At 42.2% G+C, this 27,730-nt stretch overlaps 1 protein-coding gene across 8 annotated transcripts in view; it reads left to right on the forward strand.

Annotated features, from left to right (window-relative positions):
- The window catches only part of TTC28 (tetratricopeptide repeat domain 28), a 646,079-nt gene that overhangs the window by 539,089 nt on the left and 79,260 nt on the right, over nucleotides 1-27,730 (forward strand). For all 8 annotated transcript variants that reach the window (XM_059139718.1, XM_059139719.1, XM_059139722.1 and 5 more), the window contains 2 exons: nucleotides 367-585; nucleotides 2,531-2,696. In XM_059139718.1, the coding sequence (XP_058995701.1) occupies nucleotides 367-585; nucleotides 2,531-2,696 (385 nt within the window). The remainder of the gene's footprint in view (nucleotides 1-366; nucleotides 586-2,530; nucleotides 2,697-27,730) is intronic.

The raw sequence follows: 27,730 nt of genomic DNA on the forward strand, positions 1-27,730 counted from the left end.
AAAGCATTAGGTCTAAATAGCTAAAGTGAATGGGGTCAGACTCCAGGACGCCAAAGAGCAACTCAGGTTGTGGATTAGAGAGCAGGCAGAGCTGAGGACCATCCTCTGAACAAAGTTGGCTCTCTTGGGGTATGACTGTCGACAGGGGAAAGCCTAATGGCTTGGGCAGGGGTGGTCTGAAAACGTGGAGTTTTAGAAGAGTGGCGCTGTACCTATCATCTGAGGCAGGGGGTTGGATGTGAACAGAGACTGTGCCCCACAGAGGAGTGCAGTGAGGTTTCCACCCAGGATCTCTGTACCTGATGGCCCTTTGTGGATAAACACACTCCCCCAGGGACTCCTCACCATGTGGCTTTTGTATCCTAGGCCATCATGATGAAGCCCTCGCTGTGGCAGAAAGAGGACGGACACGGGCATTTGCCGATCTTCTGGTAGAACGACAAACAGGACAACAGGACTCCGACCCCTACTCCCCAGTCACTATTGATCAGATCTTAGAGATGGTTAATGGCCAGAGGGGACTAGTACTTTACTATTCCCTGGCCGCAGGCTACTTGTATAGCTGGCTGCTTGCTCCTGGGGCAGGTAAGATCTCTTTCTATGGGAACTGGGCAATTAAGACACTAGACTGAGAAAGTCTAATGACTAGAGGTAGAAGAGGCACATTACCATAGATCAGACTAAGGAGCTGATGTCGGCTTTCAGCAAAACCTCAGCCACGGCCGATAATCTGTGGTAGGGCATTCAATTAATAAGACAGCCCAGCTTTCTCATTTCCCCAAGAAATCGCTGCTCCTCACTGGTGAATGTGGAAGCATTCATCAAGGAACACGAAGAGCGGAGGATTAATTTCACCAGCAGCCCTATTTTTAGGCAGCTGTTGTTCATTAGCTAATAAAGCGATGACTGGAAGTCCTAACGAGTTCTTTCTAGATATGATTTAATAATTGTGACCCTTTTTCAGGGTGAAGTTAGACTGAAATGATCCCGGCAGCTCTTATCACCATATATAAACAAAGTCTCAGGCTTGAAATTTCCAAGTTTAGCAGAACCCATTTTAACCAGTTCTGTTGTAAATCTGTTTCCGAAGTAAAAATCCTCTTTGATTAAATCGGCATTAAATGTTCAGGCTGTAACTGTTTCACTAAATACAGAACCACTAATTAGCTGTTAGGGCCATATTTTTTGCATAATAAAATGCTGATGGCTTTACCGTGTTGGAGACACACCAGATCCAATTAGAGTTTATTGACTGGGGAAGTGGATCTTATAATTGGGAATCTTGAAGAATGGGCTTCTTGAATATCTGTAAGCCAATTTCAGAAAGTTCAACTGCCAGGGAGAATTGACAAGATTTTCTTGATTGTGTTTCTGTCCCTTTGATTTAAAAAAAAAAAAAAAAGGATGCTGGCTGGATGACAACTCTCTGATGCCTCTTGGGTTCTGAGCACTCGTGCCTGGAGTTTCAGTACCTTGGCATAATTTTTTAATAATCTTTCCCCCTTAATTCCATGTTTTTTATGGGATTTCCATAAAGAACATTCTTAACTCTGACCTTTTTATGCTGAGGTTTTAGTTGTGATGTTCGTGGTGACTTGGGGAGTGTCAGCTGCAGTGGAATGAGTCCCTGTGTATGCCCCGCCCCCCAGAGGGGCACTGATGCCTGGGAGGACATGGCTGGTGATGGAGGTATCAAGCTCTTTCTCTCTGTCATTGTTATGTTTTGGGGACATGATTTGACAGGTGGTATGTCCAAATCCCTGTAATAATGAGCCATGTATAATGAGGCTCCCATTGTTTCTCTTTCCCGTCCTCTTTGCTCTTAATGAGACTCTGAAGCTTTCACTGGGGCTCTAATCCAATCAGAGAGGAGCAGCGTTTTCCAGGGCTGACACACCTCATTACCATTTGAGAATATGTCCTATGTTTATTGCCAGAAAACCACTATGGATTGCTTCAGTTTCATGCAGCCACAATTTTTTGCTCCTTTAATCCATTAATGATGGTTGACCAGTTAGTCTTATTTAAAAATGGTTTAAAATATTTTTATCTGGCCTTTATATGACGATGCATTTATTTCAACTAGCTTTTGTGAAATAAAAGGTCTTTGAGTAACACAGTTTCCACTTGGCTAGTTATATTTCTGTTCAGAATTTCAGTTTCTGGGGAGAATATACCTTGGCATGCTCGTGCACCATTCAGGAAAGAAAACTTTCCCTAGTTGATGCTTCTGAGAAGTATCTGTTTGGAAATACATATGAAGTAGTCGTCATCCCATAAGCTTCTGAATATAGTGTCAAGAGCAGAAGCCTTTTCTTAAATTCCCTGATTTCAAGCACCAAATCTCTTGACAAAAGCTGTAGAAATGGGTACTGACCAAATTCTGGAAAGCCCTCACAAGACCTTGATTTCAGAATCTCTTCACACTGTTTGGATGGCATGCTTGCCCAAGAGGGCTACCCCCTGCCTCCAGCCCTCCCTCGCGTAACCCTGGCCTTGCATGATGTTGGCTGTGCCTGTCTGGTTTCAGGAATTCTGAAGTTTCACGAGCACTACCTGGGTGATAACGCAGCGGAAAACTCCAGCGACTTCCAGGCCGGCAGCAGCACGGCTCTTCCAACAGCCACCAGCTCCGTCCTCGAGCAGCACATCGCCAGTGTACGAGAGGCCCTGGGAGTAGAGTCTTACTACTCGAGGCAAGTAGTACTCCGATCCCAGTCCCATCTTCAGACACGACCTCAGGGTGTTGGGTTTTTTCTCTCTTTCTTTTGTAAACATCCTGTTTGAGCTAAATGGAAGAAATCGATGGAATTCACACTTCGAGCGAAGTCTGTTCACAGTTGCTACAGGAGAGACAACTATGTGTCTCTGGAGGGCAGATCCCTTTGTGGCTGTCTTATTCTTTTTGGTAATTTCCTCTCAGATAGGGAAAGGTCTCCTCGGAGATGCGTGTTTTCTAAGGAGGGTTTGTTTGTAGGATGTTTAAACCTCCACATGACTTTGAATTTAACATACCAGCTAATTAAAACTGAGGTGATTTTGGGGTTATAACCGATTAATAATGAGTTTGTTTGTACTACAGCTGAACACCTGTTTGAGAGAGTAATTTAACACTAGTGACAGGACCTCTGCGTTGTGGGGCTGAGGTGAAGGAAGTTGAACTCCCAGCATCGAGAATAGAGAAGGGAAGTGCTTTTTGCAAAGATCGTCAAAGATATATGCTTATGAAAACATTTTATCATGATTGACTATTTTACATACAGAACATAATTTTCACAAGCATCCTGCTGCTGGGGAAAATGGAAAGAAGAGGGGGCCATCCTGGGTGACAGTCAGATTTTCAGGTATCTCAGGCCTCCATCCTAAGTGTCAAGAAGGTTTGCAGGTCAGAGAATCTTGTGTTAGCTGGTGTCAGGTCTCAGGGACATCTGCTGGTCTCTTGAGTGATTCATTTGCAGTCATGGAAATCCCAAGACATCACCATAATTCTTTGGAAAGGCTTATCCCAGATTCCAGTGTGTGTGTTGGACAGTGCCAGCAGCTGGGTTGGTCTTTGGGTGCTTATGAAGTTGGGGAAAGTTCTTAGATGACTTGGATAATGTAATGTCAAGAGAGAAGGTGCTATTGGGTCTTCTAGCCGAACTCCTTTATTTAACAGAAGCCAGCGTGGAATAAGATTGCTGACAGCCAAGTTCGTGTCAGAGCTGGGATCACAACAATAGAGATCTCACCCAGACTCCCAGGCCACTGCTTGTTCTGTTTTTAATTATCAAAATTAATATCATATTTGTGAAAATAGCCAAAGCATGTAAAAATGTCATCTCCAGCTTCTGTGTGTATGAAGTATGAGCAGGCTTCAGCCACATGCACACATCGTTGTCCTATTTCTTCTATGACTGCAGTGTATCCTGGGGCATCCCTTCCCTTAACCTTGAGTCGCGGTGTGCTGATTACAGAAGCTTGATGGTGTGGTAGCCCCAAGAACTTGGAAGTATAGCTATTCTCTGAAATGAAATTATACATGACCATAAACTCGGTTAGGCCAGGAGAGAACAAAGCTGCTTCAGCAACAGAATGGCACTGCAGCCAGTCCAATTCCATTGTAACCTGACCAGAGTTGTTGCATATCCAACCAAAGTGAGTGTTAATGGGGCGCCTGGGTGGCTCGTTGATTGGGCCTCTGCCTTTGGCTCAGGGTCCTGGGATTGAGCCCTGCGTTGGGCTCCCTGGTCAGCAGGGAGCCGCTTCTCCCTCCCCCTCTGTTGCTCCCCCTCTCTTTCTTTCTCTCTCTACAGTCAAGTAAATAAATATTTTTAAAAATTAAAATAAAATAAAACAATGACAAAGTGAGTGTTAAAAGGATGGTTGGCCAGCAGTAGAAACACAAAATGAGGGAAAGAGAGGAGGGCAGATTTGGCAGTGCCCATTTCTGACACTGTCAAAGGGAAAGAGGAGCTTGGTTAAGGGACTTGAACTCCGATTGGAAGGCTGTTCCCACAGTAGACCTGCAGCCTTTGTGCTCTCTTATCCTTCCCCACTTCCTTTCCACAAATATTATAATGCCTGCTGTGTACTATATGTACTAGAGATCAGGAGTAAGGTGGTGAGTAAGGCAGACATGGCTTCTATTCCCAGAGACCTGAAAGATCAGAAATAACAGAGTATAAGAAACCTTTTAATTAAAATTGCCATAGTGCTTAAAGGAAAATGCAGGGTAGATAAAAGGTGTAAGTGGGGGTGGGAAACCGATCTGGGGGAGCTGGGGAAGCTTCCTTGGGGAGGGGCTATTTGAGCTAAGCTCCAAAGGATGAGGAGAAATAGAGGAGATGAAGGCCACCTCAGGCAATTGCACAGAGGCCTTCAGTAACCGTGGCGGAGAAGACCTCTCAGGTCGTCCCCTTGCCTTCCCATATTCAGGACTTCTGATTATCATTTGATTTCTCCTACAGGTGTACTTGCAAGTAGAGAATGTGCATAAGAACCTGGCGTTGTGATCTGTACAACTCTGCTTGGCCAATGAACATGGGCTCTCAAGAGGCAAAACCTTTTAGAGCACATTAATATGCGATTTTTAGATTTCTCTGAGATGAGATCATGAAGGGACACAAGTATGCAATGCCTCTCATTTGAAACTTCTGCACGTGCTGAAGGGGTTTCTGCATGCCGCTTCTGTTATGGCACGCTGGTGACCACACCTGGGTCTTCTCCGTCCATACTAACCCTGATAGGGCTCAGCCTGCAGGAAAATAGGGATTTTACTTGATCCCAATTTTTATGGATCTAGATTAAGACTCACCATAAGAAGGAAGGGGAGGGGCGCCTGAGTGGCTCAGTTGGTTGGTAACTGTCTTCAGCTCAGGTCATGATCCTGGAGTCCCAGGATCGAGTCCTGCATCAGGCTCCCGGCTCGGCAGGAGTCTGCATCTCCCTCTGACCTTCCTCTTCTCATGCGTGCTCGCTCTCTCTCTCTCTCTCTCTCTCATTCTCTCCTTCTCAAATAAATAAATAAATAAAATATTTAAAAAAAAAAGAAGGAGGAAGGGGACTACCCTTTGAGTCTTCCCAGTGCCTGCCCCCACCCCCACTGTGTATAACTCCAAACACTTATGCCTCCACAGTTCTTTTGTATGAAACTAGAGGTTGAGTAATTTTGCTTCCAGGTGAATTTTGAATTGAAAAAATGGTTTTTGGGTTATAGTTCAACTCTTCATCAATGGTAGGGAGAGAAGAGAGACTGTAACTTGCTTAATCTTCCACATTAATCTTTTCCTTTCTGCTCTCTACAGAAAGCTGACAAGTTAGGATGAGTCCTTAGGGATCTGTCTCTAGGATGTTGGGTAGCTTGATGCTTAGCGTGACTTTGTCGGGCTGCCGTTGGTAGCTTCGATGTCCAGTTGAGACTGCCAGAAATGAGGTCTTTTCTGCTGCTTTAGACTAGTCTTATTAGAAATTTATTCTTATTTTGTGAACTTAAACTGAAAATTGAACGCTTCAGTGGCATGGTTTGAATTTACTAGAATAGAGTTTGGTGAGACTCTGGTTTCTGCCTCATAGTTTCATGAAAATGTCAAAGATAAATTATTTTTCATCTACAAAATTTTTAGATATTTTTAAAGCCATAATGCTTAATAATAGTAAAGATGTGGTGAATGAGCAGTCTTATACAGTAGGGATATAAGTTGGTCTAGCTTTTCTAAAAATAGCTTTTTCAGCAGATTCAAAAATCTTTAAATCTTTGGCCGTTAACTCCCAAATTCTCATTTTGGAAATGGAGTAAAGACGTATTCATAGGAATATTTATAATAAGTCCATTACAGAAAATTGATTGATTGATTTTTTTGTGTGGGGGGAGGGTGGGACAGGGGAGAGGGAGAGTGAGAATCTTAAGCAGGCTCAGCATGGAGCTGGTTGCGGCATTTGAACTCACGACCCTGAGATCATGTCCTGAGCTGAGATCAAGAGTTGGACACTTAACCGACTGACTCACTCAGGTGCCCCATTATAGAAAATTCTAAAAGTCTAAATGTCCACAATAATTGAATGTAAAATTATTTTATATCTATCCAATATGACATCACATTGTAATTAAAATTATGTATAACAGAGACTCTTTAGTCACATAGCTGAATGTTTATGGCAAAATATTAAGTGAAAACAGTAGAATATAGAATTATTATATATAGTGTAATTTCAGTTTTGTAATCTATACAAAATATGGATGTGAAAAGTAAGAAAAAAAGTCCTTAGGAGGAAATCGGCTATAGTGTTAGTGGTAATTATAGGTGGATGGTGGAATTATGGATGGCTGGCATTTTATTCTTTATGTGATTCCTTATTTTCATTTTTTTTCACAATGAACATCTATTACTTTTTATATGAGAAATAAAGCCATGAATAAACAACTCTGTTATTCAAAGGGGGGGAAAAAAGAAACCTTTTACAGAAATCAGTTTACAGAAAATAAAATCCAAGTTTTGGATCTTGACACCATGATCTAGCTCTAGGAAGTCATTCTGGGTTTACTTTCCATCTTGTCTCTTGGTGAACACCATGTTCTGGCTACCTTGCCTTCTTCTCTTTTCTCTAAATATACCCTGTGCTGCTTTCTCAGGCATCTCTAACCTCTAAGTCTGTAGGTGCAGCTCTCCAGCAAACATCTCTGCATGGGAATCTTCCAGGAATCTCTAGTCTAAAATATCTAAATCCCAATTCTTGAGTTTCCCCATTTCCCTCCTCAGTCAGTCATTGTAATATACACCACATTAACAGAATGAAGAACAAAAACCACATGATGATATCAACAGATGCAGAAAAGTCATTTGAAAAATTTAACACTCTTGGGACGCCTGGGTGGCTCAGTTGGTTGGACGACTGCCTTCAGCTCAGGTCATGATCCCGGAGTCCCGGGATCGAGTCCCACATCGGGCTCCCAGCTGCATGGGGAGTCTGCTTCTCCCTCTGACCTTCTCCTCGCTCATGCTCTCTCTCACTGTCTCTCTCTCTCAAATAAATAAATAAAATCTTTAAAAAAAAAATTTAACACTCTTTCATGATATTAAAAAAAAAAAAAAAAGAACCCAATAAGCTAGGAAAATAAGGAAATTACCTCAACATACTAAAGGCCTTTATGAAAAGCTTGCAACTAAAATCATACTCATTGGTAAAAACTGAAAGTTTTCCCTCCAAGATAAGGAAAAAAGCAAGGGTACTTTCTCTTGTCACTTCTATTCATGGTACTGGAACTTCTAACCACATCAATTAAACAAGAAATAGAAATAAAAGTCCTCCAAATTGCAAAAGAAAAAGTAAAATTAGGTCTGTTCACAGGTGACATTATATGTAGAAAACCCTAAAGATAACACCAAAAACCCTGTTGGAACTAATAAATAGATTTAGCAGAGTTGTAGGATACAAAATCAATACTCAAAATGCAGTTGCATATCTATATACTAACAATGAGTAATTGTTAGAAGGAAATTAAGAAAACAAACCCAATTATAATAGCATCAAAAAGAATGAAATACTTAGGAATAAATTTAACTCAGGAGGCGAAAGACTTGTATACTAAAAACTGTAAAATATTGCTCAAGGAAATTAAAGAAGACCAATAAATGGAAAGACATCCCATGTTCATGGATTGGAAGAACTAATATTTTAAAATGTCCATTACTACCCAAAGCAATCTGTAGATTCATTGTAATCCCTGTCAAAAAAACAATTTTTTTTAAGATTTTGTTTATTTAACAGAGAGAGATCACAAGTAGACAGAGAGAGAAGGAAGCAGGCTCCCCGCCGAGCAGAGAGCCCGATGCGGGACTCGATCCCAGGACTCTGAGATCACGACCCGGGCCAAAGGCAGCGGCTTAACCCACTGAGCCACCCAGGCGCCCCATCCCTGTCAAAATTTTGATGGTATTTTTTATAAAAATAGAAAAAAAAATCCTAAATTCATATGGAATCTCAAAGGACCCAAAAAAGCTGAAACAATTTTGAAGAGTCAAAACAAAGCCAAAGGCCACACACTTCCTGATTTCAAAACATCACAATGCTATAGTCATCAAAACAGTGAGGTACGGGCATAAAGACAGAGACACACAGGTTAATGGAATAAAGTAGCCCAGAAATAAAGCCTGCTATATAGGTCAAATGATCTTTGACAGGAGGGCCAAGGCTACATATTGGGGGGAAAGGATAGTCTCTTCAACAAATGTTGTTGGGAAAACTGGATATCCACATGCAAAAGAATGAAGTTGGACCCTTGTCTTATATCATATATAAAAGTTAACTCGAATTAAAAACCCAGAACATAAGATCTGAAAATATAAAACTCCTTGGAAAAGCTTCATGACATTGGATTTGGCAACAGTTTCCTGAATATGACACCAGAAGCCCAAGTAACAAAAGCAAAATTACACAAGTGGGAGTACATGACATTTAGACTTCTGCAAGGCAAGGGAAATAGTCAACAGAGTAAAAAAATCAGCTTATAGAATAGAAGAAAATATTTTCAAACCATAGATTTGGTAAGGGGCTACTGTTTAGAATATGTAAAGAACTACTACAACCTAACAACAACAGCAATAGCAAAAACAATCTGATTTGAAAATGGGCAAAGAATAGACAGTCTCCAGGGAAGATAGACAGTCGGTCAACAAGCACCTAAGAGGATGCTCAACATCACTGATCATCAGGAATATGTAAATCAAAACCACCTTGGTATGGATGGATATCCCCTCACACACATGAAGATGGCCACTATCAAAAAATAGGAAATAATGAGTGTTGGCAAAGATGTGGAACAGTCAGAACCCTTGTGTTCTGTTGGTGGGAATGTAAAATGCTTTGGCCAATATGAAAAACAGTATGGAGGTATGTTTTTTACCACAAGTAAAACAAAGGGATAAAAAGTACATTTGAGGGGCGCCTGGGTGGCTCAGTGGGTTAAAGCCTCTGCCTTCGGCTCAGGTCATGATCCCAGGGTCCTGGGATAGAGCCCCACGTCTGGTTTTCTGCTCAGTGGGGGGCCTGCTTCCTCCTCTCTCTCTGCCTGCCTTTCTGCCTACTTGTGATCTCTGTCAAATAAATAAATAAAATCTTTAAAAAAAAAAAAAGTATATTTGAATCCACCCACTCTGTCTCCACCACCACAGGCACAGTACGGGTCCTCATCATCTGTAGCCTGAACTACTGTTGCCACCTCCTCTCATAGCCTTCCAGATGCTTTCACGCAGAGCGACCTTTCACAGATGTATTTGGGACTATGCTTCCTTGTTCTCCCCAACACCAGGCACCCCAGACTCATCACAAAGCATCCCCCCCTCAAAGCTTCTGAATGTTTTTTAAATTTCACACTCCTTATGGCAGCCTGTAACCCCAGCTGATCTCGCCTCTGTCTGGCCATTGAATGACACCTCTGGTCCTTCAGCTTGACATATCCCTGTGTGGTCCCCCAGCCTCCTTTCACCACCAGGGCTATTCCAAGGGCTGTCCCACCTTAGGGTTTAGCGTATGCCCTTCCTTCTATGAAGTTCTGCCCACTGCCGTTGGTATGGCGGGTTCCATCTCCTCCTTCAAACTCCTGCTTCCCTGCTAACTCCTCAGAAAGGCCTTTCTGAAGCTTGGTTTCATTCACTTCTGCATACCCAGTGCCTGGGGCGGTCCTGCAACATAGTCCATGCTGAATAAATGTTTAAATGGGCAACTGATTGACTCTCTGAATGCATTAAGTCCCTCTCCCTGCTGTCCAGAATTGCCCTACTTTTCCTACAGATATTCTAATCACCTGTGAGAGCCCTGTTCAAATCTCAAGAGACCACCCAGAGACCCTAAGTCCGAATGAGGTTTTTGCTCCCCCTCTGAGGTGCCTAATAATAGCTCTCACTCCATTCTTTCTTATTTCATAATCACCTGACTTGTGTGTTTTCCCAGGCAGGGGGCGATACCATGGGAAGCAGGTGCTATGTCCTCTCTGAATGCTCACCACTAACACAGTGCTGGCCCGTAGTGAGATGTCCATAAATTTGAATTTCAGTCACCAGAAGATGTGCTGTGAGCACACTCTCTGTTCATGCTGGGCCGATTTACTGCCTCTTTTCCTAGTGGATGTGAAATACACTATGCCCCTAGAAATTGAGTCTCTGTGCCTTGGGGAACACCTTCATTCAATTACCCACAGCCTGGCTGTGGTGTCCTTGTTATAATGCAGACCGTATCTTGCTGCTGAAAGGAAGTGCAGTGGTACAAAGGAGTTTCTGAAAATGGATTTAAAATAAAAGAACTGCTTTTATTAAGTGTTTAATAAGAACTTCCAGTCCCTTCCTTCCTCCCACATCAAAAGAGGCATAGATTGAAACCACTGTATAGAACATGAACCTCCCATAAGGGAGACGTTATGAATTTCAAAACACATCTTCAGTTCTTAATTCTGGTATTTGGCCAGAGTCTTGCTGTTTCCTGGGCACCCGGGACAGTGCAGTGACACTGGTGACACTGAGCTGACCAGTGAGAATATTAGTAGGTCTGGAAGGAGTGCTCCCAAGAGATTTTAGATAAGTTGCAAGCATAGGCTGCCCTTATAATAGGGGAAATATTCCTTCATTGTAGTGAATATTAAACCTTGATAAGTTACAGCTGTTATTTTCGTTTCTTTCGATGCTTTTCTATATTTCTAATTTTTTTTACAGCAGGTTATTTTTATAATCCAGTGCGTTTTCTTATTTCATGGATTAATCTAGGTTGTACCAATTTGTGAATACTGATGCCTTTCTGTTAGCTCTAGACTGATCACAAGTGGTAGCTGTTAAATCTGACAGTGCCAAGTGCTGGAGGAGATGTGGGTCCATGAGATGCCTCATATGGGCTGGTGCGAGAGTAAATGGGCACAACCACATCAGAAGACAGGTTAATATTACCTTCTAAAGCTGAACATTTATTTAGCGTTTGACCCAGATCTATGCAAGCATACTGTCCGAGAAAGGCTCTTGTACATGAGCGAGGATTTTCAGAATTGCACTGTAAACAATAGCAAAATGCTGGAAGCCCACATGACATTGTAAGAGAGTGGATGAGTAATAGACCCAAAATGGAATCTTAAGCCACAGACGAGCCACTGGAAACCCAAAGATGTGGCCAAATCTTAAAAATATAACCAGTGAATAAAAGCAAATCCTCAAATATTACCTATGGCATGAATCCTTTTAATAGATTTAAAACAACTAAAATAAAAATATGCTTTTAGAAATATAGCTAGATGCAATAAAATTTGTATAGAAAGGACAGGCAGGGGACGATGGCTATGGGATTTGCGATGGGACTTTCCTCGGGATGGGGAAGCAAAGGATGGGCTCCATGGGAGGTACACAAACAATAAGATGTGTTATTCTCTGGCTTTTGTTTTGGGTAGTGGTTTTGTGAGTGCTCATTAAATTATTAAAAAATTACTAAGTAAATCAATGAAAGCAGGCCATGCATGGATCAATGATGAAAGTGTGTCAGGAATAGAAGATTATGATTAATCCAATCCCAGAGAGATTCCCCCCACCCCCAAAAAAGAAAAAAAGCAGAATTTCTTAAACAAATTACAAAAGCAGGATTGCCTAGTACGTATTTAATCCATGTAAATAAATGGACAGTTGATAAATTGCTTTATTTGTATCTGTTCTTTTAAGCAAGTACCCAAGCACTGTCATTGTCATATTGTTTATTTTTTTTTAAGATTTTATTTATTCATTTGACAGAGATCACAAGTAAGTAGAGAGGCAGGCAGAGAGAGCAAGAGAAGGAGGAAGCAGGCTCCCTGCAGAGCAGAGAGCCCGATGTGGGGCTCGATCCCAGGACCCTGGGATCATGACCTGAGCCAAAGGCAGAGGCTTTAACCCACTGAGCCACCCAGGTGCCCCCATATTGTTTATTTTAAGTTACAGGCTTATTTTAAGTTACAGTTAGTATTTGAAAGTTTAAAATTATCTTTATAATATTTTCTAATTGTAGCTTTGTGCTAATCAAGACTGATCCCCCCATCAATCCAAACTAGTAAGTTTTTATTTTAAAAATCAAATTTTTTTTCTTACCCCAAATCATTTTCAGAATTATGTGGAATAAAAGTAGATATAATAATTTGGGAGCATTTATTTTGTTTCTTAAAACAAAGAGTTTCCCATTTCATTCTAAATTAGGGTAGGTTAAAAAAAAAATTAGGGTAGGTTACCATTTTGAAAATATTTTATGCGATGTAGTCAGTCTGTGCCAGAGCTAGTTCTGAGCCTGGAGATACATGCATGAATAATAGCTGGAATTCTTGGCCTTGCAGTAGCTCACAGTGTGAAACATGCAACAAATGTATAAATTATTAATCTACCACATGCAAAATGTTATGATAAAGGTCTAAACAAAGAAGGCTCCACCTCCTTGCTCTGCCTCCTTGGAGTTAAGGCAGTTGGTTCAAGAGGCCTCCACAGAAGTGACATTTAAGCTGGACCCCAGAGAGTGAAGGGAGAAAAGTCAAGTGAGCAGAGGAATTCCTCCCCAGGCAAGGGTGTAGAGGAAGGAAGGGCCCGTGACCTCCAGATAATGAATGATGGGCACAAGAGGAGGTCCATCTGTCCTCTGCTGTAGAATTGTCCTCTGTGTCATAACCACTCAGTGCAGCCTCCTGGGGTTCACCTCGTTCTTGCAAGATCTGAAGGTGAGCCCCCTTTCTGATGGGGTGGGTTTGCCTGTCTGGGTCTCATGCCCTGTCTTCTTGGGACATGGCTGGGTCCAAAAGGCAGGCTTTATCTATGAGGTGACTCACTCAGGCTCGGCTATCCATGTTTGAGAAGATGATGCCAGATTAGGGATTACATCACTGAAGAGACACAGCTGCAGAAATGAATGGAACGCACTGGAGACTCTGGTCTTATGCCCTGATTCCCAGATTTAGATTCCTTCCAAAAGGATGAGTACAGAATAAATTCAGAAAGTTGCATTCAGTAAGCTTCTTAGGGTATCAGCGGCTTAGCAAGAAGGATAAGTGGAGTTGGTCTTCTTGTCTGACCTCTGAAGTAGCTAAATTGAATCCCCTTTTATAGGTCTCATGAGCTTTTTAAAAAGCAGAATTCTTGAAATTGCTGGGTTTCCCCTTATACATGGGAGGGCTAATCTGGTGAATGGTAGAATCCGCCTAAAGACAAAAAGCAAACAGCAGTGATGTGGGGTAAAGTGTTCTATGCCTGTTGTTCGGCCTGTCTGGTGCCTGGAACTATGAACGGCTTGACTTTCCCTGGGTTTCACTGACATTTCTGTTCCCAGGCCCCAGAGCACTAGCTTGTTTGGTAGATGCCATGAAAACCTGGCAGGGGCACTATTAAACAACATTTCTCAGACATTTCTTTAACTCTTGTCTCCGATCCTTAGTTCCTGGTCCCAAAGCTTGGGATAGCATCCCTGCTAGAAGAAGGGCTTGGTTGGGGGGAAGGGGCGGGGCAAATCTCTTGACCAATCCAGACCTTCAGCTCTTCTCCCTCAGTGTCACGTCAGCTGTTGGCGGGCTGTTGCCATGACCAATTTCGTAAAAATTCTTTGAACTAATCAAATTTCAATATCCCTGACTTTGTATACCCTGCCCTTTGCCCCAGTGAAATTCCCTGGCCTGTTCTTTCTGATTGATTCTGTGCAGCTTTATCTAACAATCGATATTTAAGACATTTAATATGTAGCTCTTGACTTATCTTGCTTTGGGAAAATGACCCCAGTATAGCCACCAAGTTCCTCTTGGAACCAGCTAAAATAGGTATTGCTTTTCATCCCATTTGTCCTTTTATGATTTGAGCACAGTGGTTAAGGAGGCCCTGGAGGGGTGCTGTCCTTAAAAGAGCACGTTTCATGGTGTCAGACGCCCAGCTCACGCTGTATGAGTCAGGTTTTCCTCCAGTAGGGTCATGAACACCTCAAGATTTCAGAGACTTGTAACCACAGACATGTATTTCTTGCTTTGGGGCTGCAGATTAGCTGGAGTGGTTCTGCTTAGGCTCCCTGGTGGCCTTAGGGTCCCTGTGTCTCATCTTTCTGTGACCAGTGGTGACCAGACAAGACTCTCCTCACAGCAGAAATCAGGATTGCAAAGGACCAAGAAAAACAGACACTTTGAAAGCCCTGCTCGCCTCTGGTCCACTGATGTTCTGTTGGCTAAAGCAAGTCCCACATCAAGCCGAACATCAGCAAGGCAGGGAATATCTGTCTCCTGTGGAGTGAATACAAGCCTAACAGTAACACGGCCTCCCTCTGCCCCTCACCCATGGAGGCCTGGAGAGAGAGAAGGATGATCCTTGCTCAGGCCTCATGTGTCTCTTCCCTTCAGTGTCTGATGGGTGACCATATTTCTGCTTGTATCTTTCTCCCCTCAATGTAGCACTCACCCAGCCGGGCAAGACTTCCCACGCACCCCTTCCTCTCCTGTGGCTTCCCATCTTCCTCTCACTTACCCTTGGCTACTTTATTTTCCCTTGGAAACATAATCTTCCTCGAGGATAAGTGTCTACATCGCTGGCCCCATGTCTCCCTCGGTTTTGAGACTTGACCATCCCCCTGGAATTCACCTCTAGGTCAGTAAATGCACGATCAGACCCTTGCTCAGGCACCTGCCCAGTCTGGCACACCGTGACTCCCAATTTTCCCCACTTATTTTAAAGCCTCCATCTTTCCCCCACAAGTTCTTTAGTGTTGAGGCCTTTAAATCGTTAGTCCTTAAATTTCCCTTTCCTATATTGCTGTTCATGTAACCAGTCACTGAACTCTGTGTGATCCTGCTCGTCTGCCCTCTTCTTCTCCCCTCCTCTGGGCCAGCTCTGAACCACAGCGTGCCCTCATGACCAGCCTAGCCTTCCTGCCCCCTCGTCCTCCCTTCAGTGCTTCTGTCCTCTGCTGCCTGAGGACTTTTCTCAAAGCTCTGCTATCATCCAAGCGTTTCCACCTCCATTGCAGCCTACAGAGAACGGTGGTGGCTGAGGAGTGCCCGCCGACAAAGCTGGTGCTTAGGCTCCGTTGTCCTGTATGGCCTATTCCCCTCCCAGGGTCAGCTCTCTGTTCAAATACGGGCATTTCTTCCCCCGGCCACCTCCATACCACGCATGTCCCTATGAGTGTGCATTTGCTTTCTGCTTCTGCCAGTGTGGGTTCTTTCCTTTACCCCTGGGGTTCTTTCCCCCCGGGGCATTGCTTTTCCTGAAGGCAGGAAGGGCTTACACAGGTGGGGAGAAGCCAAAATGCAGAGACAAAGTAGAGGGTGCTGCTGTGGAGCTGACCCCCACCCCCCACCCCCAGGCCTTGCTTCTTTTTCCACCTCCCTTCCAGGATTTAGAAAAGTCTGGGCACACAGTGCATAGAACTCTGATGTATCCTTGTTGGTTAACTGGAATTAAATTGTATAAATTAACTCAGTCCCAACAAGAAGTGTCCCTGAATGCCATGCAGTCGTGTCTTATCTGTACATTACTAGCCCTTGGCAGTGCCTAGCCCTTAAGAGGTACTCATGCCTCCATGAGTATTCATTGAATAAGGGGGGTTGGAAGAGGAAAAGACCGAACTGCGGGAGTCACCTCCAAACTTGGCCACACACGGTCATTAGAGCATCTTTGAGTGTATGGGCAGCCTGTCATCATCAGTGTAGCAAAGCATGACCCAAGCGATCCCATGTGTCTGAGTCACTGCTCTAGCCTTTTCTTCCCACTCCCACCCCTGTGCAGTCCCATGAAGGTAGGGCATCATCGAGGACACTCAGAGAGGTGTACTTCTCCAGATCTTGTAGACCTTGAACTAACATCCACATTACAAATTTGACCCCATAGGCCAGCCCATGAAACTCTTCTGATTCACAGTAACGCATTAAACTCATTATGTCTTCAAAAGTAATGAGATGCTCTTTCTTGCGTTTTGATAGACTTATGCTAATGCAGTGAGGAGTCAGTGCTAATAAGCTGGGAGAGGCAGAATTGATTTAAGGATCTGTCACTTCCAAAAACATACTGTCTGATGGCGACAAAGTTATCATCATAAACTTGTCTTTTTCTTTATTCTGGTGCATGCTGCTCATCTCACTGCTAATTAGAAACATCGGGAGAGAACACTTCATTTTTCTGGCAGCTCTCACCAAAGCTTTCTGCTTTTAAGAAGGACTGAGTACCTTCCTATCGAAGGATGTGGCTCCTATCTGAGTGACATTCATCCCTCGCTCCTGCCTCAACATGCGGGCCACCCGCAGGTGTGATGCTGATGGGGGGGGGGGCGGGCTTCAGTTCACTTTCTGTGTCCTCACCTTTAGTGTCACTGGTGGATCAAGCCACAGTAGACGCTTCCACCTAAAGCCAGAAGCTGGATGGACCTATCCTGTCCATGAAAGGAGATAGCCATGGGATAACTTTCAGATCTTCTGTAAGTTCAAGTACACAGCTATTAATTAGACCTGATGAGGTTGAAACTGTATGTGTTCACATACTGATTATCACCCCAAGGTTGGAGACAGCCATTCTTGGGAAGATCAAATAGCAAGACCGAGGGATACATGACATTGATTTCCTTTCCTGCAGCCATCCACGGCAAACCCTCTCTTCCTCTGGACTTCTTCATGAGGTTTTCGCTGCCACAGTCCTGTCGATGATTTAGGAAATCTCTTTAGGGTTGTTGTCAAGTCTGGGTAGTCCTACTGCTATGGGTTTCACTGTTTCCTTCTTGGCTGCCCCTAATCACAGTATTACTTACTGCATGAGGTTCATTTTTTCGTGTCTTTTCCTCCCTACTGGACTCAAGAGCCATTGAGGGTGGGGATTGGGTCTGCCCACTATCAGGGCAGTACCTGGAATGTCACTGGCGCTCAGGGAAATTAGTCATTGAATGACTAAATGAGATGGGTCCACCTTTCCTTTTTTGCATATAAACATGGTCTCTTCCTAATTACATGAAAGCTCAAGCTGGGAACATCTCTGATCAATGCTAGAATTGGTCTGGCTGTGTATGAGAAAAGCCATTTCCAAAGAAGGATACAGAAGGAGCAAACAATGCTAACAGCAAAGTGAAAAGAAGAGGAACAAGAAGAGTGTGTGTTTGCACAAACTTTCTTTCAATCAAGTATAAACTAACATTTTATTGTATTTTTCTTCTTCTCTGCTTCCTCCTACTTTAGCTCAGTATTGAGTTTTAAGCCTCAGATATAAAAACTCAGCATAGTTTATACTGGGTAAGGGCTTTGGATTACAGCACTTTTGAATGTTGGAAATGGCTAAATTTAAAAGAGGTAGAGAATTATAGTTGGCAGAAAGTTACAAGGAGGAAAAAAGCTATTTGTCTAACTTGTCTTTGAAAATGAATCAAACAGGCAAGAGAGTCCAGATTCTGTACAATATGAGTCATTTCGGTTTCCCATCACAGATAGGATTTTTCAGTGAATGGATACAACTTTGATTTCATCTTACACTCTTAAATAATATTAATAAATCAAGGTGCAGAACATGCGTTGGTGGGTGCTCTGTAATGCCAAGTGAGTGCTCGTGTTTTAATTCTGACTTCCTATCAGGACCTCTCAGATTGCCAAGAAGGGAAAGGGCCTCTGTTGGCCATTTTCCATGTGTCAGACACAGGTGTGCAAACTCATAGATGTTTTTATTATCCTCTGAGTCTGTGCTTGTGGTCCCTGTTATACCTATCAGGAAGCTGAAACTCAGAGCCTTTTAATGAATTGTCAAGGGTTCTCACAGCTAGTTAAATGCTGGAAACAGAATTCAAGGGTGGGCTTTAGAAAGGGCTTCTCAAAAACAAAGAGTGCCAACATGCCTCCTGGGGCTCTAGAATTACATCTTCAAATGATTTTGTTTGAGGATGAGAAAAAGACCTACAGAAAATGTCTCATTCACTCCTTTACAGACTTTGACTGTCCCTTGGGAGATTTTGGTAGACTTTTTGCCTACCTTCTGGAAACCTCCATTGAGTCTCCCATACTGGGTATCGTCCAATCTCACTGGCCTTAGCAATAGATGGAAGCAAGAAAAATGTGGAAAAATAAACAAGATGGAAAAATAGAAAAAGATTCTGTCACAGTGCAGTTGAATACATCATTTAAATCATCTTACTACAGTGAATTTGAGAGCAATGAGAGTGGTTTCTCATTGAGAAATAAAAGTCCTTTGACTTGAAGAATATTTTTAAAAAATAAATTGTTCATTACCCTAGGTATTTCTTGAAAGGAAAATCATCCATATCAAGACATATCATGAAAGAAATAATTCAACAGTCCTTGAGAAGTTACGTATTTTCTACTCAAACATTAAAGTAATCGTTTAATCTTACGTACAATTCCCTGAACTCTCCCTAAATAATTGCCTTGGTGATTTTAGCTCAACCTTGAAACAGACTTGGATCTGTTGTATATTTGACTTTATTTGAAAGAGAAAAGCAAGTTTAAAGAACTAGAAACTTCAGAGGTTTAAGCCCTTTGCCCGTGGGGACCAGCAGAAAGGAGGGAAGCAAACGTGTGGGAGCACAGGATGGAGTGAGGTATCAGGTCAAACAATAACCATGCCACCTGTTATGTACATGGTACTTTATAGAACATCTATCTACCAGGCATCCTCGCATTTAGTGCCTCAGTTTACCTTTCCAGTAGCCATTGGTGATAGGTAGGGAGGCTCTTGGGACACCTCCTTTTGGGAGAAGGACACTGAACCTCAAAGACTGACTTGTCCAAGGTCACAGAGCTAAAGAATAAAGTCAGAACTTGAACCCAGGCCTCCAGCCTCTGGTCTTCTGCTCTTTCCATCAAGCCATTTATCTCTCTCAAGAGGCAAGTATTTATTGTGGATAAGCTCTCGCTAGATTTGCCAAGGCTCGTGCAAAATCTTTGACTGCAGTGGAGCTTTTCCTATGTTTGAGACGTGTGAATGTTGCCTGAGGTTCATAACAGTATTTATAGCAATGGAATTTGAGCTGGGGTAATGAAGTTCTGAATTGTTCTCTGCGTAACACTAAGCTTTAAGAGGAGCTCAGTTTAAGTCAATGGCATATGAGTAAACTGGTCTACTTGGACATAGCTTGGGCATGTGGGTTCCAAGATAAATCTGCAGCTGCTTAAATAAAAGTGGAAGAAGAAGAAAAAAACAGAAAAGAAGAAGTAAATAAGGTGTCACTTAGTGTGATGCAACTCTGGTTGCAGAACAGCTGTGAAGTGTTTGGAATGAAGATAGTGTGGACAGTTTTAGAAGCCGTTTTCCAAGTAAGTTAGCCTGGTGTCCAAATTTGAAATCTTCTATCCATTTTGTCAATAAGCAGCTGTTTGCTGAATATCCCCATAATGTCAGTCACTGTGCTGGGCCCCAAGGATTCAGAAACAAGGCTCATTTCCTGTCCTTGTGGAGCTCACAGACCAGCAGGTTTGTGGGTGTTATGAATAGAGACATCCAGAAGCACAGGTGTAAGTTTCACAAAGGTCCATCTTATGATGGACACCCAGTTTACCTGCCCCCCCATTTCTAGTCTTTTCTTGAAGTTGGAATTTTCAGTATTTCATATTAGAAGACATGTTACCATAAATCTGATTTGTGATACACCTAGTTAGTAAGACAGTCATTCAGCAAATATTTGTCAAATGCATACAATATGCCTGGTCCTCTGCTGGGTATTGATTGGGGTTACAGGAATGAAATCAGTAGATTTCCTGTTGCAAGGTGCTCTCAGTCTAAGAGGAGAGAAATAATACACAGGCATACCCAATCCGGACTCTGCTGCTTACTCTCTGCATGACCTTTGGCAAACAATTTAATCTCATAGAGTTTTTGTAACTATAAAATAATGCTGAAAAGCAGTAGGCTAGAACTGGGCACATAAGAAGGCTTCATGTAGTTGCCAATTATTGTAGTTGTCAATTATGAGAAAGGTAGGAGAGATACATAGAGGTCAGAGAAGCCACTTGTGCCTCAGGGAGGGCTCAATCCGGAGAGGCTTCCTGGAGGAGGTTTTTTTTTTTAATAATTCATCACTTACATTTAATACCTAATGCTCATCATAACAAGTGCCCTCCTTAATACCCACCACCCATTTAGCATATCCTCTCCTCATCTCCCTCCATCAACCTGGAGGAGGTATTGCTTGAACTGAATCAGAGATGCAGTGCATTTTTGCCATGCCAACACAGCAGCATGAAAGGTGGAGCATGTGGCACAAGCCAAGGCATGCGATGGACAGCTGCCACACTTAAGGAGATGCAGGGAAGGCAGCACAGTTGAAATATAGGGTATAGGGAGGACTGGGACCCAAACACCCCTTTATATAAATGCAAGGGGGCCAGATGCTGTGTGACAGTGGTGGGGGGTGGTGCTGGCCCTATAGCCAGGGGCCAGAGGTTTGCTTCTAAGAAAGACATGTGGTCCAAATTGTCCATTGAGAACTTGAGATCATTTTGCTCTCTCTCCCTGAGTCTCCTGGGTTAAATGTTTTACATTGTCTATTGGCGTAAGGAAAAGAAGAGAACCACTTTAAAAACCTGCTGGGCAGTGAAAAGCCATGTTGAGCTTCTGAGCAAGAAATATTGTGCATGCAAGTGAGGAAAGATTCACTTTCTATTTCTAGAGGAAACAAGAAATAATTTCCCAATTTGGTCTAGCAAATACTATAAGAGTAAGTCAAGTATAAAATATGTACATTTCCTAGTAATGTCTTTGTATTGGCGGAAATTTACCTATCCAGGATATACATTCAGGGGGACCAGAAAGGTCTTGGCTGTGCATGGTCTAAACCAAAATCCTTTCTCTTTAAACCCACCTGAAACAGCCAGGGCCTGAGTCCATGAGAGCCTACAATCTGAAATGGTATCAGAGTTTCTTTCTATCCTGTATACTTTTAGAGTTAAAAATCAAATACTTTTGTCATGGTGTCAGTGAAACTAAAGAAAAATGAAAACAGTAAAAAGAAATGGTCTCCTTTTTCTGAAGGGCAGAGGAGGGGGTGACTTGAGCCATCTTACCATATGTTAATAGCAGAGCTGTCCAAGGAGCTCTCGGGCCCTCAGCTTAGCCATAGAAAACACGTTTTCTTAAGTTATTTTGGCCTTATAGGGTGGTTTTTTTTTTTTCATTTTTAAATGTTTTTTTAAATTTTTTATTTTTTATAAACATATATTTTTATCCCCAGGGGTACAGGTCTGTGAATTACCAGGTTTACACACTTCACAGCACTCACCAAAGCACATACCCTCCCCAATGTCCATAATCCCACCCCGTTCTCCCAAACCCCCTCCCCCCAGCAACCCTCAGTTTGTTTTGTGAGATTAAGAGTCACTTATGGTTTGTCTCCCTCCCAATCCCATCTTGTTTCATTGATTCTTCTCCTACCCACTTAAGCCCCCATGTTGCCTCACCACTTCCTCATATCAGGGAGATCATATGATAGTTGTCTTTCTCTGCTTGACTTATTTCGCTAAGCATGATACGCTCTAGTTCCATCCATGTTGTCGCAAATGGCAAGATTTCATTTCTTTTGATGGCTGCATAGTATTCCATTGTGTATATATACCACATCTTCTTGATCTATTCATCTGTTGATGGACATCTAGGTTCTTGGGTGTTTGTTTTTTTTTTTTAATGAAAAATGATCACAGTTAGCATGCCTGACCTTTGTTGGCCTGATCATTTTATGAAGAATAATAATATTATGGCAGAGTAGTCTGGAAAGAATGTCCGCTAACTTAGACTAAAGATTCTCAGTGACCTCGGAGCGCACACCAAGGCGGTGGAGAAAGAAGCGAGGGCTAAGTGTTTAGATCGTGAGCTGTGGCGGAGTAACCAGTACTTTCTTCGGCATCTGGGGGTTTTCACTTCCTTCTTTGGAAGAAGCTCATCTCAGTGGGAAGTATAATTGCCCTTGCCTATGCCACTTTGGGAAGAGAACGTGTGTCCCCAATCACTGAAAGGAAATATCCTTGCGCGGTCAGAGTTCATCCTGGCTGGCCTCGTGAGGTTTAGCAGCTGCCGCCAAGACTCTGCAAGGGGGTGGCCCGGCTGGAATTAGAGAGGCACTGCTGGCTTCTGGATGTGATTGCGAAGGCCGCACATTCCTGAGGATAATGTGTCAAAATGCTGCATCAATACGCTGATCACTCTCTTGTATGCGTCTCCTATTCACTCGTCATTTACATTTTTATTTTCAATTTTGTGTAAGTGCTACTTGCACACGGTATAAAATTCAAGGGTTCAAAAGAGAACATGGTGAACAGTTTCCTGGGTCCCTTTCCAGAGAAAAAGCCTCATCACTTACCCTTATGTGTCCACCTTGCTTCTCAATGGCGGACGGAGTGTTTGGCAGTAGGTGGATAAAACTGCTTTGCAGCCTTAGTTCTGAACAGGGAGCTGATGTTGAAAGTTTGAAGTTATTGGGGAGGGGGGAGGCTTTCATTAGGCCTGCTTAACAATCAAATATTGATTTTTACCTGATATTTTGTAGCCATAAAATATATTTATTCCATGTCTCATTTTACCCTTATGACAATCTAAAAAGCACATAAGAGGAGGCATTATCTTCATTTTACAGCTCATAAAACTGAGGTGAGGAGAGAGTAAGTGCCTTTCATTATGTCTTACAGCTAATCAGTGGCAGAATGAGACCAGAGATGGTCTATTGTTCCCCCTTGAGTTCCTACTTCTGTCCGGTGGTGCAAGCCTGATGTGAGGGGGATTTTCCATCATCATTCATTTTGAGTTGTAAATGGGCTGATTTCTGATTTTAAATTATTTTTTTAAATTTATTTGACAGAGATCACAAGTAGGCAGAGAGGCAGGCAGAGAGAGAGGAAGGAAAGCAGGCTACCTGCTGAGCAGAGAGCCCAATGCGGGGCTCGATCCCAGGACCCTGGGATCATGACCTGAGCCAAAAGCAGAGGCTTTAACCCACTGAGCCACCCAGGCGCCCCTCATTTCTGATTTTAGACATACCTTTGTTTCTCACCTGGAATAAAATATGGGAAGAAGCAATAGGGGTTATTAAAGATCTACCCCAAGAAAGGGATTATTAAAGACCTACCCCAAGAAAAATGTCTCATCATAATCAACATCTGAGCCCTTCTCTGTTCTAGGCATTGCACTGTGTGCCTTATGTATGCCATTTTTGGACACAGAGCCTTATGAGCTGGGTGATACTAACTCATTTTACAGTTTGGGAAACCAAGGCACAGAGAGATATAGTAAACTGCCAATATTTATACAACTTGAAAGTGGTAGAACTGAAATTCAAATCCAGATCTGTGCCTGTTTCTGCTTGGCAGTGTTGCCTTCCCGGGTTGGACGGCCAGAGCAGAACTGGTTATTATCTTTGTAATACAGATACTTCACTTATTTAAAGATCTAGCGAATACATACAAGGCTTGATTATGATTAGTTATTAAAAAGGTGATAAAAAGTCAAGTGGGGAACTCTGTTAAAAATACCATAGAATATTAAATAAATAAAAGCTGATTTCCTACTTTCAGGATGTTACCATCAAGCTGAAGGCACAGAAGTAGCACAAATGAGCTTCAGAACATAAATAACATGATCATAAAACCACACTCGGAAACATAGAATCAGAGAGGTTTGAAGTTAGAGAGTCCCGGGAGGTTACTTAGAGACTCCTTCCAAGCCTGAAGTCATTCTCTTTCCCCCAATTTGTGTGTCAGTGATACCACCAGCCTCCCAAGATACCAAGCCACAGACATGGAGTTCTGGTACATTCCTTCCACTCCTCCATCTCCAAGCTCCTGAGGAGCAGCCTTGCAGACTAAATTTAAAGTGACCATCAGTACAGTACCCTTTCCTCATCCACAGAAAAAGTAATAGGCCCATGTTGGTTCTTTTAAATCTGTCCCCAGCCCTGCCAACTGTGCTTCTCCTGGATCATCTCCTGTTAAATCCGGGCTTAAAAAGGACATCAGATTTCTGGGCCCCAGCCCCTGGGCAGTCCAGATGCAAACTCCCCTTACCCCCAAGGAAGCTCTTTAACAACAGCTCTCCTGCCACTCCCCTGAAGACAAGGCTGTGGCGACTCATTTCTGGGGGTGTCCTCATTTCAGCTCTTACTCCAACTCCTCACGTGCCAGCTTCGGGTGCCAGCCTCTGCTTCTGCTTGGGGTGGTACCTTCATTCAGATGCCTTCGCACCACACAGCCATGTGGTAGAAAGGCACCAAAATGTGTCATTTATGTCACTGGGGAGTTGGAATCACCGCCAGAACAGATAGACAAACTGTGATGGAAGCCTCCCATGGCATGCCGTGCAGCAATGGGTATTGTAATGGTTCTACTTCTGGTAGTTCCTGGCAAATGAGCTCCTTCCGGGAAGTACCCCGGCAAATGCCAACTAAAATCTTGGGGTAAAAATAGCACCTACCAGAAGGTACTAGAGAGTGAACAGATGCAAGTGGATTCTGGAGAAGTGTCAAAACATGGAAGAAAGGAATGGCACAGAGTATGTTTCCTATTTTTATGGCTTTTAGACTAAGGTCAAACCACAGTCAGCAGCCACATTTGGCATTTAAATCTTCAGCAGAACACTAGAGCCATTCTGGTCTGAAGACCAGCCTGCTTAGGGCTGCGACAGCCTGTAGAAACTCTGCCCAAATGTCTGGCTGATCCCTAAACTGCAAAGGCAAGGGACAGATTCTAGCTAAAGACAGAACTAACCCGAGATTTGAATTGCTACTCAAGAGATAGGTTTTTTCATCTGAATCTAATCAAATTAATTGCCTACTTTATTAAAAAAACAACAACAACAACAAAATCAATACTCTTTAGAGGAAAGTAACAAACTTCACATCATAACTTTCACAGTGTCCTGGATACATTGAAAAATTAATTTGACATACAAAGAACCAGGAAAATATGACTCAATTATAAGAGAAAAAGATAGTCAACTCATACCAACCGAGATGACTCAGGATGCTGGAATTAGCAGACAAGGATTTCAAAGCATTTTTAACTCACAATAAATGAAAATATAAGACAGGGAAACCTGGGTGGCTCAGTTGGTTAAGCATCTACCTTCTGCTCAGGTCTTGATCCCAGGGTCCTGGGATTGAGCCCTTATCGGCTCCCTGCTCAGCGGGGAACCTGCTTTTCCCTCTCCCTTTGCCTGCTACCCCCTCTGTTTGTGCGCTCGCTCTCTCTCTGTCAAATAAATAAAATATTCAAATATATATATAAAAGAATAATATATAAAATATATTAAAATGTTATCAGGTATATTTCAAATATACATAAAGTAATCAAATATAATTCAATGGAGAACTAGAAACTTTAAAAAAGAGCAGAATGAAAATTCTAATATTGAAAAATACAATATCTAAAATAAAAAATTCACTGGGTGAGCTTAACAACAGAATGGAATTGACAAAGGAAAGGGTGAGCTTGAAGATAGATCAGTGGAAAGTATCTAACTTTAAGAAATATAAAAAAGATTGGGGGAAAAATGATTAGTCTTATAAACTTGTGGGATAATATCAGAAGATCTCACATGCATGTGATGAACATCCAATGAACAAAAAAGGAAAATGAAAGACTAAAGAGGAAAAGATGGCCAAAACTTTCCCAAGCCTAGTGAAGAGCATAGACTTAAAAATTCAAGAATCTCAGAGAAACCCCAAGTAAAATAAATAAGAAAAAAGCCACGCCTTGGTACATCATAAGCCATTTTTGTGAATCAGATAGAGAAAATTCTGAAAGCAGCCAGAGCAAATCAACATTACTCAGAAGGGAACAGTGATTCAAGTGACATGGATTTTTGAACATAGTTAAGAATGGAGGGTGGAAGACATTGGAATGATGTCTTTAAAATGTTGAAAGAAGAAACTGTCAATCGAAAATTCTGTAAAGAGCAAAAGAATCTTCCAAGAATGAAGGCAAAATAAAGATGTTTTCAGATTAAAACAAAACAAAACAAAAAAGCTGAGTGTATTGATATCAGAAGATTTAAGCTACAAGAAGTGCTAAATGAAGTTTGCCAAGTTGAAGAGAAATACCGGGTGAAGACTGAATCGTCAAGAAGATATAAAGAACATCAGAAATGGAAAATAAATGGGTAAAAACAAAAGACTAGTTTCCCCTTATTTTTTTAAAAGTATATATGATATAAAATGAAAAATCAGGGTGCTTGGGCAGCTCAGGGGGTTGATCATCTGCCTTTGGCTCAGGTCATGATCCCAGGGTCCTGGGATTGAGCCCCACGTCGGGCTCCCTGCTCATTGGGGAGCCTACTTTTCCCTCTCCCCCCTGCTCTTTCTCTCTATCAAATAAATAAATAAAATCTTAAAATCAGATCATTCTATGATGTTTATAGCTGCACCACATATCCTAACTTTATGATAAAATCTGGAGGTGGTGTGAAGTTGCAAGGTTTCTACTTTTTTACTTGAAATATGTCATAATCCCTAGAACCACCGCTTTAAAAAACAGAATGATATATAGCTAACAAGCCAATGTGCATTAAAAAGGAATTCTAGAAAACATTCAAATAATACAAAAGGAGGTAGAAAAGGAGGAGGAGGGGGGAAAAAACCCATAGGGAGCAAACAGAAAATAATAAAATGGTAGGACTTAAATCCAACATATTAATACTTTAATTAAGTATCAAGGAATTAAATACTGCAATTAAAGGAGGGATGTCAGAATGAATTTCTTTTAAAGCAGAAACAAAGTATCTGCTATTTATAAGTAAATTGAAAGTAAATTCATGGAAAAAGGTACACCATATTAACAGAAGTATAAAGTATAAACAGAAGTATAAAGAAAGCTGGAGTGCCTTCAGTCAGATAAAACAGACCTCAGGACAGAGTGTTCAAGAATAAAGAAGAATATTCACCCAAAACGTATAAAGACCACAAATGCATTTTTGCCTAATGACAAATGAAGCAAAACTTTATAGATTTAAAGGGAGAAATAAACTTTTCTGTAATTGTATGCAGTGATTTTAACACCACCCTTTATTGGGAGAACAGAATTTTATTTTTAAGATTTTATTTTATTTGTTTGTCAGAGAGAGCCCAAGCAGGGAGGAGTGGCCAGCAAAGGGAGAAGCAGACTCTCTGCTGAGCAAGGAGCCAGACACGGGACACACAGGACTCAGTCCCAGGACTCTAGGATCATTACCTGAGCTGAAGACAGACGCTTAAGCGACTGAACCACTCAGGCATCCTGGGAATAGTTACAATTTGATAAAACATTTTGAAAAAAAACAAAAACCAGTAAAACATA

Source organism: Mustela lutreola, chromosome 11, assembly GCF_030435805.1.
Source record: "Mustela lutreola isolate mMusLut2 chromosome 11, mMusLut2.pri, whole genome shotgun sequence".
NCBI lineage: Eukaryota > Metazoa > Chordata > Mammalia > Carnivora > Mustelidae > Mustela > Mustela lutreola.